Genomic DNA, 16424 nt, shown 5'->3' with positions numbered 1-16424 from the left:
TTGTTTGATTGTGAGTTTATTAATGATTTTATTATATTAAGAAATTCGGGTTTTAAATTTCGGAGAAGACGATTTATTAATTAATCATGCAGATTAGCAGAAAAAAAAAAGAATTTACAGAAGATCATCAGCAGCTAGCAAAGGTGCAATAAAACATAAACCCTAGTAAAATAGATAGAATTGTTGGTTACAGATTTATCTATGTAATCTTTCTCTAGTATCACAATATATCGACATTAAAATTATTGGCAGGTAAGTAAATCAAATTTCATCCTGTCTTATGTAAAATCAACTGAAAAAACTCATTATGCCATAACACTTATCTAAGCTCGCCTTTGAAGATAAGTTTCCCTTATACTTCTTCATGTTACTTACACACATGATCTCCGTACAATAAATATTATTGAAGCCTTTCTATCTTCACTTTATTCTGTCTTCTTTCCTTTCATACAAGCTCATGCTTTGAAAACATTAGCTCGCGACATCAGTTATGTATAATATAAAGACGCAACAATAGTAACGCTCTAAACAGCAACAACAAGAATTTGCCTTTATTTCCCACAGATCTTCCCTTCTAAGTACTTCTCTACGCTATACAATCCGCAAAGACCCTTTACCACGGGCATAGTAGCTGGAACCGGTAACTCAAAATCCACACCAGACACGTCTCTATTTCCATCATTACAGTTCCATGAAAGGGACTGTTTCCGTGCTTCCCTAATCGCTGATCTCGTTGCACAATGAACCGAAGCCGCCAGAAGCAAAGGCGGCTCACCCGATGCTGTGGATCAGATGAAAATATCGTTACTAATATCAAAACAGAACTTTCACAAATAGATAAAGTCAGAGCGCAGTGTACCTTTAGAGGAGAGAACGCGGTTTTTGTGATGTCCAGTGTTGAGAATCTCGACGTTGAACTGCTTAGGGATGGTATCGACCGTGGGAATTTTGTAGTCCCAAGTGCCTTGTTGCACCACAAGCCCCTTCTCATCTGTAGTGTACTCTTCCATCATGAAAAATCCGATTCCTTGTACAAAAGCTCCTTCCACCTTTTCACACAAACCATCCCTACTTAGCTCAAATAAATGACTCAGAAGAAACAAGAAAGTAAAGATTAGCTAACCTGTCCTAAATCAACAGCAGGATTAAGACTTTTTCCGCAGTCATAAATGATATCTGATCTTAAAATCTCTGTCTTTCCAGTCAGTACATCTACCTCCACCTGCAAGTAGAATCAGATTATTGTTTAAGTCCTTCAACACTTAAACCAATGTTCAAGAAATCGTTAGGCGCTAGTTAGGCGCTTTATATAGAATTACTAATTAGTCGGATGCCTAGACTGATTTTTTGACTGTTTAAATAAAATCGTTCTGAAAAAACTGTTTTGTTCAGGTCTGACTTGTCGATCAGGCGCCGGCTAGAGCGATTTTTAGAACACTGATTTAAACAAACAATAGTTTAGCATGTGACTTGCCTCGCTGACTCCAACCCCATAGTTGAGGTATTCCATGGAAGAAAACTCTGGCGTATACAATGCACTCGCCGATAAATTCACAGACTGAGCATACGCCTGATGATAAGACATTCAAACATTACTGTTATTCATGCAGAATCTTCGATAAAATAAACGATTAAGAGTTACTAGGCTACCTACTTGTTGAATAAGCTTGTTCCACGTCACGGAACCTGACTTCTTCTCCATCATCATTTGATCCATTGTAACTTTCAGCCTCTCCACCAACATAACACAGCAAAGCCTAACGGCTTCACAACTGTTCTCGGACGTGGTGCTACCGGCAGTGAAACCTCCTTGGATCAAACCGAGCGTGTCGGCCTGAACAACACGTACCCTCTCAATCAGCTCATCGCTTCCGGCGCATTTCGTCAAACCGAGACCATACGCAACCATCTGTTTCACTTTGGTCCACAACCCTTGACCTATCTCGATTCCACCAACCTCAACCACAACCGAACCATCGCTCAAGATGCTTACTCTACCCGGCGTGGGCCTCTGCATAACTTGATGAACAATAGGTACTCGAGAGATCCCTCTCTTTCGCCACACGTTACGCATATTAAACTCCTTAACCATCTCACCTCTCTTCTCGAACTCTGAAGATATCTCCACCTTGTCCCACAACAAAGGCAGTGTGTACTCCTCCGCCTCACCGGAGATATGCTTGTAGAACTTCCTGAGGCTATTGTAACTATGAAGGTTTATCTTTCTCACTTCATCAGCTTCCATCTGAAGAGAAGAGGCTACGTTCTCGATGATGGCCTCCGCGATGTACGAGCCTTGCACTTCCCCTGGAGCTCTCATCGCTGTTCTGCTCAGAAGATTCGTCTTGCACACTTTAACGTCGAACGACAAGGCTCCCCAGTCGTACTTTCTCAGCGGGCCCATTATGTTCCTAGGTAAGATCGGGCTCACGTCAGGCTCCATCCCTGCGTCTATCAGCATTGTAAGCTCCAGCGCTGTGAGCTTCCCGTCTGATCTGAAACCGACGTTGTATGTCACTTTCATTGGATGCCTTCCTCCAGCCATTATCATATCCGTCTTTCGGTTCAGATACATCTTGACAGGACGCTGCAGCTTGTGAGCTGCCAGTGCGCATGCTGTTGCAACCTGAAACATCACGTCTCAATGAGCATTTACGAGAAAACAAACCATTTGGCTCATTTATCCGGAACCAAATTTCTATAATATAATTTCTATACTTATAAATTATTAACTATATTTAGTTTTCTAATAATCAAATAATATTTTAAAATACTATTTATAAAACAATTTATTAGAATGCTTTTTATCCAAAATATTTAAATCTATCCGAATTATTCAAATTTTTATCCGAATTTTTTTATATATTTAATTCTAAAAACATGAATTTTCTGACTTTTTACCCGAATAAACAGAAAAAACAAACCGAATGGGATCCGAAATTATATTAGATCTTGGCCGGTTCCTAACTGTTACCCGAACTGAACCGAGAACAAAAAAAGAACCGGAAACGAACCGAGTTTTCCGAATACCAATACGGATCCTAAATTTTTAGAACCAAAAACCGGAACCGAAAACCGAATGCGCGTAATCCCCATGCCTGAAACCAGAGCATGAGGGTTTACAGGCTTTCAGCTCTGAACCTATTGGTATTAAAAAAAAAAAAAAACTTACAGGCATTGATTTAATAGCTTTGCCGCCAAAGCCACCTCCAACTCTTCTGGTGATGACTCGGACGTTATGCTCTGGAATGCCAAGACACGTAGCGATGACCGAATGCACGTACTCAGGTGCTTGAGATGAACTGAACACTTTCACGCAGTTGTCTTCATCTGGCAAGGCAAGTGCTGTTTGTGGCTCCATGTAGAAGAAGTATTGTGAACCGAGCCTGAACTGGATGTATATAACCAAGTTTCAAAAACACATACACGAGACAGTGAGAGCTTAAGGATGTGTAACTACAAACATTTAGAGATACCTCAGCCACGAGTATCTTTCTATCAGCTTCTTTCATTCCTTCTAAAACATCACCTACTGGTTCAGGGTAAAACATTGGATGAACATCAAAGAAGCTAGATCTCTTAACCGCATCTTCGACCGTTAATATCGGCTCTTCTAAGTTATTTACATCATACTCAGCAACTGCAAGTTTTGCTGCCCTGTCTGCATGTTTCTGTGTGTCTGCAACCTGCAAAGCCGAAATCAGTATGCAAAAAAAAAAAGACAGAAAATCAATTAAATAAATAAAAAAATATAGAATTACCACAAGAGCAATTCTTTGACCAGCACATCGAGTGAGTTCTTCTGCAAATAAAGGCCCCGGTCCAAAAACAGTCTTGGAACCAATGTTCTGTCCCTGTATTGGTATGTCCTTGAAAGTAAGAACTGCAAAAACTCCAGCAGGAGTCACGTTCTCACTGAAGCTTATGCTTTTAATCTTAGCCAAAGGCTCTGTGCTGTAAATAAATGCTCCATGTAAACAGTCTGGTAAAGTCGGAATATCATCAACAAAAACAGCTTCACCTGAAGCCTGTATTGCAGCTCCAGCTTTGATAACAGCTTCACCCACAGGCTGAAACTCATCACTCTCTACCACTTGTTGTGAAGATGAGAGGAAGGGAAGAAGAGACTCTGTGGGATCTACACGGCCGTTGCTATGGCCATTATTATCATCAATCAGTGGAGAGAAAAACTCAAAAAGAAACCCAACAGCCAAGGCTTTCCTATACTCAGGGTAAGATGTGCCTTTGCCAGGAACTATGACTCCTCTAAGTAAACACATAGCTTCATATAACACACTGTGACTCAGCAATTTACCCGTCAGGAAACGCTCTACTTCCGTCGCCCTGATCGAATGATCACCGCCATAAGAACCAAAAGCCAACAAGCATTCATCCACCATTTGGCGAGACACTCTTGCAAAGAAAGCAGCATTCACATACGGCAATGCGTTGCCAATAGAGCGAGGCGCGGCTCGGTAAGTCTCAAAGAGCAGTCCAGCGTCATCAGTCCACGCTGGAATCTCAACTTTTAAAAGAACTTGTTTGGTGTCTAAAACCCGAGTCGAGTCAAGAAACTCATGTAGCTTAACCTTCTTGATTATCCCGCCGTTAAACACATACACTGACGCATCTGCAGCGAGCAGAAGCGTGGCGATATCAGAAGGAAACTTTCTGCTCTGCGCCATGACTAGATTCCCGCCGATACTCCCTGAGTTCCTGATAGAACGGTTACCAATTTTCTCCATATGAGCCGCCATTTTCTTGAAAATGGCAAAAGACTTGCCTTCCTCCTTCAAAGCATCGATCACATTCGATATGGTGACAGCTGCTCCAATCTCAATACCATTCTCATCTCTCTTGATCATTGTAATCTCCGGAACGCGGCTGATATCAACATACCTATCAACCCTTCCCTCATCGTCTTTGTAATAACCTGTCCCTGTGTTGCCAACAACTAACTTCAACGAGCCTCCGGCATTGGCAGACTCCAATATGTTATGAAGCTCGGTTAAACTAAAAGGAGTAGTCCAACGATACCCCAAACCATTATGAACATTCTTCTTCAAGAACTCAGGGAACGTTGTCACGAGATGGTCTTTGGGGTTGTAAGGAGGCAAGCTCTTCAACATAGCCTCTTTGCTATCTCCCTTCTTCCAAAACGAGTTCAACCCCAAGTCCTCGATGTCGACATCAGCAGCGAAGCTCTTGCAAGCATCTACAATGGGACGGTAGCCGGTGCATCTACAGAGGTTTCCAGCGATTGATTTCTCAGCTTCGGAGACCGTGAGGCCTCCTGCTGAGCTATTTGAGAGAGCTGAGTAGAGAGAAATGCACATCCCTGGAGTGCAGAAACCGCACTGAGAGGCGTGGAACCCGGCGAAACGGCTGTGGATTGGGTGGAAGCCGTTCTTTGTGTTTCCGAGACCTTCTGATGTTGTGATGGAGCATCCGTTTATGCTGCAGAGAAGTGTGAGGCAAGAGTTTATACTATGTTCCTTCACTTGATCTGAGTCTGGATCGTATTTTGATAGCATTACTAAACAAGCACCACATCCTCCTGCACTTTAAAACCAGAAAAAAACACACATTTTTTTTAGTCAGACAAGACAGTTAAAATCTTGTCTGAAAGATGCAGAAAGTCAAAATTTGTTTCAAGACATATAAAGCTTAGGCCTTTATTTAAAAAACAGTACAAAAGAAAATAGGAAAAAAAGAGTTTGCCTTCGCCGCAGCCGAGCTTGACACTCTTGAAAGGAGTGTGGAGTCGCAAGAAGTCGAGTAAAGTCGTAGAAGGGTCAACAGAGTTGACTTTGAATCTCTCTCCGTTTACTGCAAACTCCAAATCTTTTCCTTCCATTTTTATGGATGTTCGGAAACAGTGACGACAAGGAAGATATTTGATTTGTGAGAAACCCAGGAAAACAAATGAATTCAAAACACAGGAACTGTGTGAATTGAAGTGAGCAAAAAGGTTTGAGGAAGAATAAAGAGTTTCGTATCGGATTCTCTTATAGTTGCGCCTTTTTCACGCACAGATCTTTCTCTCTCTCTCTGTCTCTAAATTTGTTTTTTCAGACAGAGGCTCGAAGGCTGTCTGTGCGCCACGAGTCAGTCCATCAGTAGTCAGTCTAATGAGTAAAGAGAATATTGACATTTGGAAAGATATCTCAATCCGATATCCAATCTCGCTTTTCTAAATTTGTATTATATTATTTCTTCTTAGCAGTTTCCTCTAAACGTTATTAAATATTATATTTTCAGTTTTTATGGACTTTTTTAATCCTAATAATATTACATAGTATTGAAATTAGACTTATCCTACATAATTACAGAGATCTTTGATCAGAAAAAAAAAATTACAGAGATCAAAATGAGAAGCCACATGTTTATAGATATTTAAGAAAGATGTTGACAGGTGCAGTGATGGCCGATCCACAGATTTATCGTCATCTTGTGGCTTAACTTCAACACAAACACATTGATAAATCTCTTTTGTAGATTTTGCTATCCAACATCAATCTACAGGATTGTGTGTGCTTGGTCTCTTGATTATCTTGACGACTCTTTGCGTTTCTCATGCTTCTTTTAGCAGCTGCATATGTAATGTTGTTGATTTCTAAATTCTAAGCATCCGTATATGACACTGATTACTTTATCATGATGTGGTGGCGAAGCAGGAGTACATCTAGATAGTCAATTAGTTTTGGCTCTCTCAATCTTCATTATGCATGGAATTTTCTGTTTGTGATTTCCAACGAACGCGGCCAAATGCCTCCAAGCCTTGTACCTTGAGAATTGATGAGCCAATTGTGATCTTGACAACTCAAGACTTAAAGAGACAAACGAAGCTGCCTCACTTGTATTTTTTTATGGAAAAATAATGCGATCGCAAGAGCCGACTTGATCGTCAATCTTTAATTACCAGCAGGTTTGTTCCAATAAATTAACAATCTGAAATTTTAAGAAGACGCATATAACACCTCTTTAAAAGATGTAGACACAAGAAAGTAGGTGGCCTGGAACAACGAAAATTGCGAGAGTCGACTCAGAATTAATTAACACCAAAAGCCACATGTTCTTTTAACAAGAAGTGTAAATGTTCACTCTACATCAGCCTCAGTTCCATTTCCAAATTACCAAAGCTTAAATAGATGACACAACCCAACAACGTTTTAATCATCAAAATGCACCAGACTATTTTAACAATCCACTAGACTTCTTGAAAGATTCAACAAGTTGAGAATTTCCCATTTTCCCAAAACATTCTAGAGATCATTCGGGTTCGAACACAAGGTGACATGACTTTGACGCTCTGACAACACTATCCAACTCGTTGAGCATCTCTCGCCTCGTTTTCAGCATTTTCGGTTCGATGTATGGTGTGGATAAAGTTGCTTTCTTCAACTGTCTAGCATTCTTGAGGATGTATGTGGCCACTTGTTTCGTGTCTGCTCGTCCCCATACGTATCTTGTCCACACCAATGTCTCCAGATGAAGCAACAGACATTCTGGTACACATTTCGGCTGATTCCATTCCCAGCCCACCGGACACTCTTCACGACATAACTGATAACAACGCAATTAGTATGAAATTACATCATCAAAACATATGAAACGAAAATAACTTGTGGTAAATTGCTTACGCCAAAGAGCTTGAGGATTTGCAATTTAGGAGAGCTATCCAGCATGAACGAAAGTAGATTCCACCAATTTATTTTATCTATATATACCTCCAAGGAGACCAGCTGAAAGAAGATGCTACCAGTAGGATACTTAATCTGTGGATAGATGGTTAAGCATCAGTACTAACAAAACAAATGGCAGATACAAAAACATTGTTAATTTTTACCTCTGAGGGTAAGTGTAAGGAAAGACACTTGGCTGAAGTGAGAGATGCAAGAATGTTCTCATTGGGTATATGAGAAACATCAAGGATCTTTGCTTCCACCAGCTCTGGCGCATTCTCAATCAGACAGAAGTCAATATGATCGAGGCATTGGATGTTCAAGTATTTCAAAGATGGTGCATTTATCACATAGCCTCCACCACTTAATTCTGTGGCATAATAATTCTCTTCTATGGTTAGCCTCTGCAATGATGGTACAGCGATAGTGTAAGTCTCCACATCTAAATTGCTATTTCGTTCCACAACCAAATCCTGAAGCCTAGGGCAGCCAGATAAAAGGTTGCAAACAGATGCTTCGTTTTTGAATACCACATGGAAAAGATGCAGCTCTCTAAGTGCATTGAAACAAACCCGAGAAGGAAAGTCTAAAAGAACGTACTTGAACTTCAACACCTCGAGTGTATTGTTGTAGCTACACAATCCACTCGGAAACCTTACTTTCTCTTGATCATCATGGAAGAGATCCAACACCAGTTCACGCACATGGCGTGAAAATGCAATTCCAATCAATATCCCAATATCCAAACGACCACTTGTATCTTCAATTTTCAAATGCAAACTTTCCAGAAATGGAGCTTTATGCATAATCAGCAACCTGTAAACATCCTCTGAAGAGACATGGTCAATTTCAGATTCAAACTTGAGCTTTTGCACCATCTTCCAAACAGATTTCCACCGTTTAGACAAAACACTAGTGGCTATGACATCTTTTGTTGGAACTGAAGATAATATTTGCAGGAGCAAAGCTTCAGGTAACTCACTGATCATGTCCTTAGCATCTCGATTTCTCAAACTTTCACCGCCAATTTTGCTGTAACAAAAAAAAAAAAAGAAGTAAAAATCAAATAGTTAAAGATATTGGGTTTTTTAGGGTTCAAACAAATTAGGATTGGATCTTTACAGTTAATAAATCAGAGAAATGGATTCCGACCAAAGCACATAAAAATGGATTTCAAACAAAGAAACATACCGTTTTTGTTCCATTTCCGTGTCAACAGAAACAACAATAATCCCTTCCTTCAGATTAAGAACGCAAAGACGAACACATAACACAGCCTACACACGAATCTGACTAAAGCTCACACACAGATGTCACTTGTGTTTAGTAGTAAAAGGATGCGCAAGAAAAAGAAGAAAAAAAAGACAAACGGAGAAACACAGTGGAAAAGTGCAAAGAATCTGGAGAGAAAAAAGATGAGAAGTCATAAAAGAGGATCCTGAGACCGACCGGTTTTCTTTTGGGTTTACAATCAAACCGAATCAAACATAGTTAGGGGTCCGATTGGGGATTAGGCTCTTGATACTCTTACATTTTTCAAAGTTCTGACTGGTTTTAATGACTTTTGTTTATGCTAAAGCCCTTAAAGCCACTAACTACCTAAATGGTTTTCAAAAGGTTACAATTTATGATTTTAAGCAATTTTTAAGTCACAATCAATTTAGTGGTTTTTAAAAATTGATTGGATTATGACATAGAACTAAGTGGTGGAGGCTATGTGATAAATGCACCATCTTTGAAACACTTGAACATCGAATGCCTCGATCATATTGACTTCTGTCTGATTGAGAATGCGCCAGAGCTGGTGGAAGCAAAGATCACTTAAGTTTCTCATATAGCCAATGAGAACATTCTTGCATCTCTCACTTCAGCCAAGTGTCTTTCCTTACACTTATACTCAGAGGTAAAAGTTAACAATATTTTTTTTTAATCTACATTGCTTTGTTAGTACTGATGCTTAACCATCCACAGATTAAGTATCCCACTGGTAACATCTTCTATCAGCTGGTCTCTTTGGAGCTAGATATAGATGAAATAAATGTGTGGAATCTACTTTCTTTCATGCTCGATAGCTCTCCTAAATTGCAAATCCTCAAACTCGACGGCGTAAGCAGTTACTCCAGAGCTTCTTTTTTCATATATTTTGATGGTCTAATATCATACTAATTGCATTGTTGTCAGTCATGTCGGGAATACTGTCCGGTGGGCTGTGAATGGATTCAGCCGAAATGTGTACGAGAATGTCTGTTGCTCCATCTTGAGACATTGGTGTGGACAAGATATGAATGGGAACGAGAAGACGTGAAACAAGTGGCCACTTACATCCTCAAGAATGCTAGACAGTTGAGGAAAGCAACTTTCTACCCAACATGCGTCGGGCCGAAAGAGCTAGAAAAGTTGGAAATGAGGCGAGAGATGCTCAACGAGTTGGCTAGTGTGGCCAGAGGATCGACCTCATGTCACCTTGTGTTTGAATCCGAATGATCTCTAGAATGTTTACTGCTGTTTTAGCAAATGATCTTTCAAAAAGTCGAAGTGGATTCTTAAGTGGTAAGAGTCTGGTGCATTTTGATGATTAAACGTTGTTGGGTTGTTGGTAAAGACTGTTGTGACATCTATTTAAGCTTTTGGTAATTTGGAAATGGAACTGAGGCTGATGTCAAAATTCATTGCATTATATTGGAATGAGAGAATCTTTTGAAAAAAAAAACGCATAATCTTATAGAAAAACTTTGGTTGTCCAATCTGGAAAACTTGTTATTTGTTCTCTTTAAAGCAACGCATTTCTCAACCTTTTTGTTTATTTTCTAGAGAATTGGAAAATAAACTTGAATATAAAAGGGGAAGAACAATATAGAAGGGGACCATAACAGTTAGGCTAAGTAAAGGAATAACCTAACCTCAAAGAAAACAACTTATGAAAAAATACATTTGTTCATTAGTACATAAAGAAATCGATTGGATCCCTCTTATCAACATAACCCAAATTAATATCCTTAATTCCAAATCCAAATACAAACCAAGAAAATTCAGAAAATGGAGAGAAAAGCTGATCATGCTACTGCCAACCGCATCTACGATGAGTTCGATCCAGTCTTTAACTGGAAAAGTGAACAGGGATTCGAAATTCTCACAATTAACCTTCCAGGTATTATTACTAATCAACAATCTCTCGTATTACTTGCATTGTGATTTTTGTTTACTCATGGTTCTTGAATTATTTTGATCGGTTTTTCATAAAACAGGGTTTAGGAAAGAGCAGCTTAAAGTGCAAGTAACCTCAACGAGGCAGGTAAGAGTGATGGGAGAACGTCATGCAGGAGCCAGCAGATGGGTCCGTCTCCGCAAGGAGTTCCCTATTCCAGCAAACATCAATGTTGACTCCATCGCTGCCATATTTGTGGGCACAAGTCTTGTTGTGAAGCTCCCTAGACTAGAGCCAATGGGGAAACAAACTTCTCCCATTGTTACAACCGCAGCAACACCTCCCCCGGTTCATAAGGAAGCCGAGAAGGTTCAACCAACAAAGCCAACAAGAGAGAAAGAAGCGGAACTAGAGAAACATGCTGAGAAAGCTCAATTGCCAACGCCATCTAGAGAGGAAGACAAGAAACGGGCTGAGAAAGAAGAAGCTCTTAAGGGAAACGTTTGTGATGGAGTTAAGCAAGATTATAGAAGTAAAATGAATGCATACAAGGAGAATCTTGGAGGATATATGACAATGATGAAGAATAATCAGAGAGAACTCACAGTTGGTGTGGTTGCTCCGGCGGCTGCGGTTCTGTTGCTGTCGATTGGATTCTATGCTGGTCATATGTTTTCTTCTTAATAAAATGGACGATAAAATGTATAAACTTTGCATAAATTAATAAACAATCATCAAAGAAAGAAACGTTGTTCTTAATAGTTTTCAAATTCCAACGAACACCTTGTCAAAAAAAACGAAATAGAAATTCAAAGTCATGCAGTTAATTTTATCCAAAAAAAAAAAATGTTAAGATGATACTATAGCCAACTCGTTCAGCCTCTCCTAAGCTACAGCTTAATCTGATGGAAATGAAATCACCGTATCAGCAGGCTTTTCCCTAGTCTCTCTAGGTGAAAACTGATACTTTGTTGTATTCAAATTTATACATTCTCTTAATCTTCATTGTATTGTCGGTTATATTCAATAAAACTCTTTACAATCTTTTGAATCATAGAAAAAAAGTCGATTTATGTGTTTGCTCAAAACGTAAGATTAAACTCTAACTTTAAGTTCTGAGTGGATCTAAAGTTTACTATTTGACGCTAGAAAAAAAGTAAAAAATAATATTTTGATATTTTCGGGCATTTGAATTGCTTCGGATCGATTTTAATTCTATTTTCTGAATACAAAAGTTTTAAATCCGTGTGAATATTTGACTATGTATTATTTTTTGGATGGTGTTTGATAGGCTTGGAATTATTATCCGAGACCCTGATTCGATCCGAGATCCGATCCGGATCCATTCCAAAAGTTTAGATAATCAGAAGGAGCGGATACAAATCTGGATAATAAAATGTTGGATCCGTCAAAACCGAATATGGATTTGGATATCTTATTTTTTTAGTCTGGATATTCGGATCTTTAATTTTTACCGATAAATATTTCAAAATAGTAATATCTATATATAAAAAATAATTTTATTTATTATATAATCATTTTATAATAGTATATATAAAATATATATATATTTTATAATAATATACACATAAATAATTAAAAATCTGATATACATTTTTATTTTAAATTATTGTTAATATTTTGATATATTTAAATATCATTATTATTAATTTTAAGGATTAGATATTATTATTATTATTATTTTTGCCAATCTGAAGACTTTTGATTAGATAAATATTTTGGTCAACAAACATTATAAATTATTGATTTTCTCTGAAAAAAAATATCTAAAGACCGAGATAGGTATGCGAGTCATGGTTCACTGTAAGTTGTAACGGCAGACCTATAAAACGCGAGAGTGTGTATCGCACCAAACCTGACACCCCGATTTAGGGTTCCGATCTTCTTCTCTTAAATGGCCGATGTGACGCTCCCTCCGCCGGATTCCGTCGACATCCGTCCCCCGGAGAATACCACCACCTCTCTTCCACCACCACAGCAGGAACACGAGCCGCAAGAGCAGCAGCAGCCTCCTCAGAGAGATTCCCGCGAGAGGCGCGACGACAGAGACCTAGAACGTCCGCCTAATCGCCGTGACCGTTCTCCCCTCCCGCCGCCGCCCCGCAGGGACTACAAGAGGCGGCCTAGCGGGAGCCCTCCGCCGCCGTACAGAGACAGGCGGCACTCTCCTCCCATGCGCCGCTCGCCTCCTCCTTCCAAGCGATACCGGAGGGACGATAATGGATACGATGGTCGGCGTGGTGGTGGTGGTGGCTATGGACCTCCCGATAGAAGGTAATCAATCTTCATCTCCTATATGCTTCGAAACGCCAATCTGATCTAAGACGTAGCGTTGTTGCTACCTAATAGTTTGTATAGAAGATCGAATTGCGTTTCTGATTCTTAAGTTTCGATGATAGATTTGGATATGAGAATGACCGTGAAATGGGAGGAAGGCATGGTTACGGTGATGAAAGACCTCCTGGCCGCTTTACGGGGAGATATCAAGACTGGGAGGGAGGTCGTGGAGGTTATGGTGATGCATCTAACAGAGGAAGTACTCAAAGGTCAGAGTTCCCTCTTCTATTATGTTCTTTTTTGGTCTAGTGAATGTGCAAACTAGGAAGTATGAATGATGCTCAGTGAAAGGGAGATACATCCCTTGTAAAGAGTTGTATGTTAGAGTGAATGTTTGAGATGTTGAAGTCTATCATCTCTATTTCAGCTGTTTAAGTTCCAGATAAAGCCGTCTTTTTTGTTCTCTTTCACTTTTTAAGATAGAGGCTGTTTGTAGACGCCCTTGCCGTTGTTATAGCTGTAAACACCGTTGTATTTCTTTAATCCAGGGACGGATTGATGTCATACAAACAGTTTATCCAGGAGCTGGAAGATGATATATTGCCATCAGAAGCTGAACGCAGGTATGGTTATAATTGCAAAATTGTCTTTGTACTTAAAGCTGCAGGGGTAATGTCTTTTTTTTTTCTGTTGCAGATATCAAGAATACAAGTCAGAGTATATCACAACACAGAAGCGTGTCTATTTTAACACTCACAAAGAGGAAGAATGGTGATTTTCCACTATCTATTCCCATCGTTTGCTTTCTTTTGGGAAATTCTGCTTATCTATTGACATGCTTATCTACTGTTACGCTTCTAGGTTAAAAGACAAGTATCATCCAACCAACTTGCTAACTGTCATAGAAAAGTGAGTTCAATTCCTTTGAAAATTGCAGCAGTTAGTCGGTTTTGTGTAATATGATATCTTATTTTCTTTATCTATTCCTTTAAATTTTCAGGAGGAATGAACATGCACGGAAGCTGGCGAAGGACTTCTCACTTGACTTACAGAGCGGGAATCTTGATTTGTAAGATCATTTCCTTGGCCTCTACTCCGCATTTATGATTATGATAATTCTGCCATCTCTAAAGCCCACAGTGTGTTCTTTGATCTGTTCCAGAGGTCCTGCAGTGACAGCATTGAATAAAACAAGTGAGCCAAAGTCTGAGGATGAAGCAGGTGGTGGTGGTGGTGGCAAAAGAGGTAAAGAGATTGACTTTTCAGCGGCACCAAAAGCACCCAGCTTCACTTCTGATCCAAAGAGAATCCTAACCGACATCGAACAAGCACAAGCCCTTGTTCGTAAGCTGGACTCTGAGAAAGGAATTGTGGAGAATGTTTTATCAGGCTCAGAAACTGAAAAGTCGGATAAAGATAAGTCGCACAGTGGTTCGACAGGTCCAGTTATAATCATAAGAGGTTTGACATCTGTGAAAGGCCTTGAGGGTGTTGAATTGCTTGACACGCTTATCACGTATCTCTGGCGTGTTCATGGTGTGGACTATTACGGAAAGGTTGAAACAAGCGAAGCCAAGGGTCTGCGGCATGTGAGAGCGGAAGGAAAAGGCTCTGATGCAAAAGGAGATGAGGGTGAAGATAAATTTGATTCTCACTGGCAACAGAGGTTGAAAGGTCAAGATCCCCTGGAAGTGATGGCTGCCAAAGAGAAGCTAGATGCTGCTGCTATTGAAGCTTTAGATCCACATGTCCGAAAGATTAGGGATGAGAAGTATGGTTGGAAATATGGGTGTGGAGCTAAAGGCTGCACGAAACTGTTTCATGCTGCTGAATTTGTGCACAAGCATCTCAAGCTGAAGCACGCTGAGCTTATAGTGGATATGACTGTCAAAGTGCGGGAAGATCTGTATTTTCAGAACTATATGAAGTATGTAGGCCGTTTCTAGTGGATTTCCTCTTCTGTTATTTCTGATCGGGTTGTAATGAAAAATTTGTGTGCCATTTGCAGTGATCCTAATGCTCCAGGAGGACAACCAGCCACGCAGCAACCTGGCCCGGTAAATGATATTTTTCATCAGTTGATCGAATGTTGAGTAGTCTATAATTTTGAGTTTTATTTACGTGGGTGGAACATACCATTGGCAGAGAGATAGACCTATGATGAGACGTAAACCAAGCATGGAGAGCAGATTGAGGGATGATCGAGGTGGACGCAGAGAGCGTGACAGAATTGATCGGTCAGAGGATCAGCAGAGAGGTGATGGTAACGGTCCTAATGGTCCAAATCCAGAGGAAGGTGGTTACGATGCATTTGGTGGACAAGGCGGCGTTCATGTTCCTTCCTACTCTGCTGATATGAACGCACCGCCAGTGCTGATGCCTGTTCCCGGTGCCGGGTAGGTTTAGCAATGACTACTCACTCACATGATCTTAGTATAACTCTAGTGATCTGTAATGTTGTCTGAATGATGATGTGGACAGGCCACTAGGACCATTTGTACCAGCACCACCTGAGTTTGCAATGCAGATGTTCAGGGACCCAAGCGGGCCCAATCCTCCTTTAGAAGGTGGGGGCAGAGGTGGACCAGCCCCTTTTCTTTTGTCTCCGGCCTTTAGACAGGATCCTAGACGGCTACGCAGGTAATGTGTTTCACTCTACGCTATGAGTATGATCATCACACATTGCTTTCAACCCAGAGTCGGTTACCTTTGAACAAGAGAGTAGTTTCTATAAGAAACTAATGTTACTGAAAAATATGATGCAGCTACCAAGACCTAGATGCTCCAGAGGAAGAGGTAACCGTTATTGATTATAGGAGCTTGTAGGCAAAGGGAGAAAGCTTTAGAGAGATGTCAGGTCTTGGGAAATATAACGAATGAGATTTTCCCAATATTTTATAACTCTTTGTGACCATCTATCTAAACTATTTTCTACATGCCAAATTTGTACTCAACAATAAACAAGTTTCTGTTACATGTTAGTTGTGTACTCAACATGCCAAATTTGTCCTCAACAATAAACACAATTGATTTTCGAAGTTTATTTGCTTTCTAAATTTTATTTGGTTTCGAAGTTTTTTTTATTGTATCTATACAAAACTTCTTAACAGCGAAATAAGATATATTATTTTTTCTTATAACATGAAATTATAGCAATCTGAGTAAAATTCCTAGCCATTTTATCATTGAGATAATTACATATATGGTATGTCTTATGTGCCTTGCTTATGACTAGCAAATTTTACTTGTCTTTTGATTTTAAATTGTAATTATTTTTGTTAGAGGCTCTGTTGATT

At 39.8% G+C, this 16424-nt stretch overlaps 4 protein-coding genes across 4 annotated transcripts; 2 read left to right on the top strand and 2 right to left on the bottom strand.

Annotated features, from left to right (window-relative positions):
* Window positions 1-329: 329 nt before the first annotated feature.
* LOC103864755 (abscisic-aldehyde oxidase) lies at window positions 330-6795 on the bottom strand. The gene is made up of 9 exons (XM_009142516.3): window positions 5722-6795; window positions 3762-5557; window positions 3477-3686; window positions 3173-3391; window positions 1655-2626; window positions 1475-1570; window positions 1124-1222; window positions 860-1049; window positions 330-781 (listed from the first exon to the last, which is right to left on the bottom strand). Exons 1-9 carry the CDS (start codon window positions 5855-5857, stop codon window positions 552-554), a joined length of 3948 nt encoding a protein of 1315 aa, XP_009140764.1. The 5' UTR covers window positions 5858-6795; the 3' UTR covers window positions 330-551.
* A 256-nt stretch (window positions 6796-7051) lies between these two features.
* On the bottom strand, window positions 7052-9123 carry LOC103864754 (FBD-associated F-box protein At3g49020). The gene is made up of 4 exons (XM_009142514.3): window positions 8877-9123; window positions 7850-8717; window positions 7644-7778; window positions 7052-7566 (listed from the first exon to the last, which is right to left on the bottom strand). The coding sequence occupies exons 1-4, from the start codon at window positions 8888-8890 to the stop codon at window positions 7273-7275; spliced, it is 1311 nt and encodes a 436-aa protein (XP_009140762.1). The 5' UTR covers window positions 8891-9123; the 3' UTR covers window positions 7052-7272.
* Window positions 9124-9393: 270 nt separating this feature from the next.
* Window positions 9394-11677, top strand: LOC108871639 (inactive protein RESTRICTED TEV MOVEMENT 2). Its single transcript, XM_033289937.1, has 4 exons — window positions 9394-9588; window positions 9657-9791; window positions 9867-10833; window positions 10931-11677. The coding sequence occupies exons 3-4, from the start codon at window positions 10722-10724 to the stop codon at window positions 11512-11514; spliced, it is 696 nt and encodes a 231-aa protein (XP_033145828.1). The 5' UTR covers window positions 9394-9588; window positions 9657-9791; window positions 9867-10721; the 3' UTR covers window positions 11515-11677.
* Window positions 11678-12745: 1068 nt separating this feature from the next.
* On the top strand, window positions 12746-16189 carry LOC103864752 (serrate RNA effector molecule). The gene is made up of 11 exons (XM_009142512.3): window positions 12746-13125; window positions 13251-13397; window positions 13677-13751; window positions 13825-13899; window positions 13990-14037; window positions 14129-14197; window positions 14291-15055; window positions 15137-15185; window positions 15274-15524; window positions 15610-15768; window positions 15894-16189. The coding sequence occupies exons 1-11, from the start codon at window positions 12746-12748 to the stop codon at window positions 15952-15954; spliced, it is 2079 nt and encodes a 692-aa protein (XP_009140760.1). The 3' UTR covers window positions 15955-16189.
* The last annotated feature ends 235 nt before the right edge of the window (window positions 16190-16424 follow it).

This window comes from Brassica rapa, chromosome A04 (assembly GCF_000309985.2).
Source record: "Brassica rapa cultivar Chiifu-401-42 chromosome A04, CAAS_Brap_v3.01, whole genome shotgun sequence".
In the NCBI taxonomy this organism is placed as follows: domain Eukaryota; kingdom Viridiplantae; phylum Streptophyta; class Magnoliopsida; order Brassicales; family Brassicaceae; genus Brassica; species Brassica rapa.
This window is presented reverse-complemented; position numbering and strand designations above follow the sequence as displayed.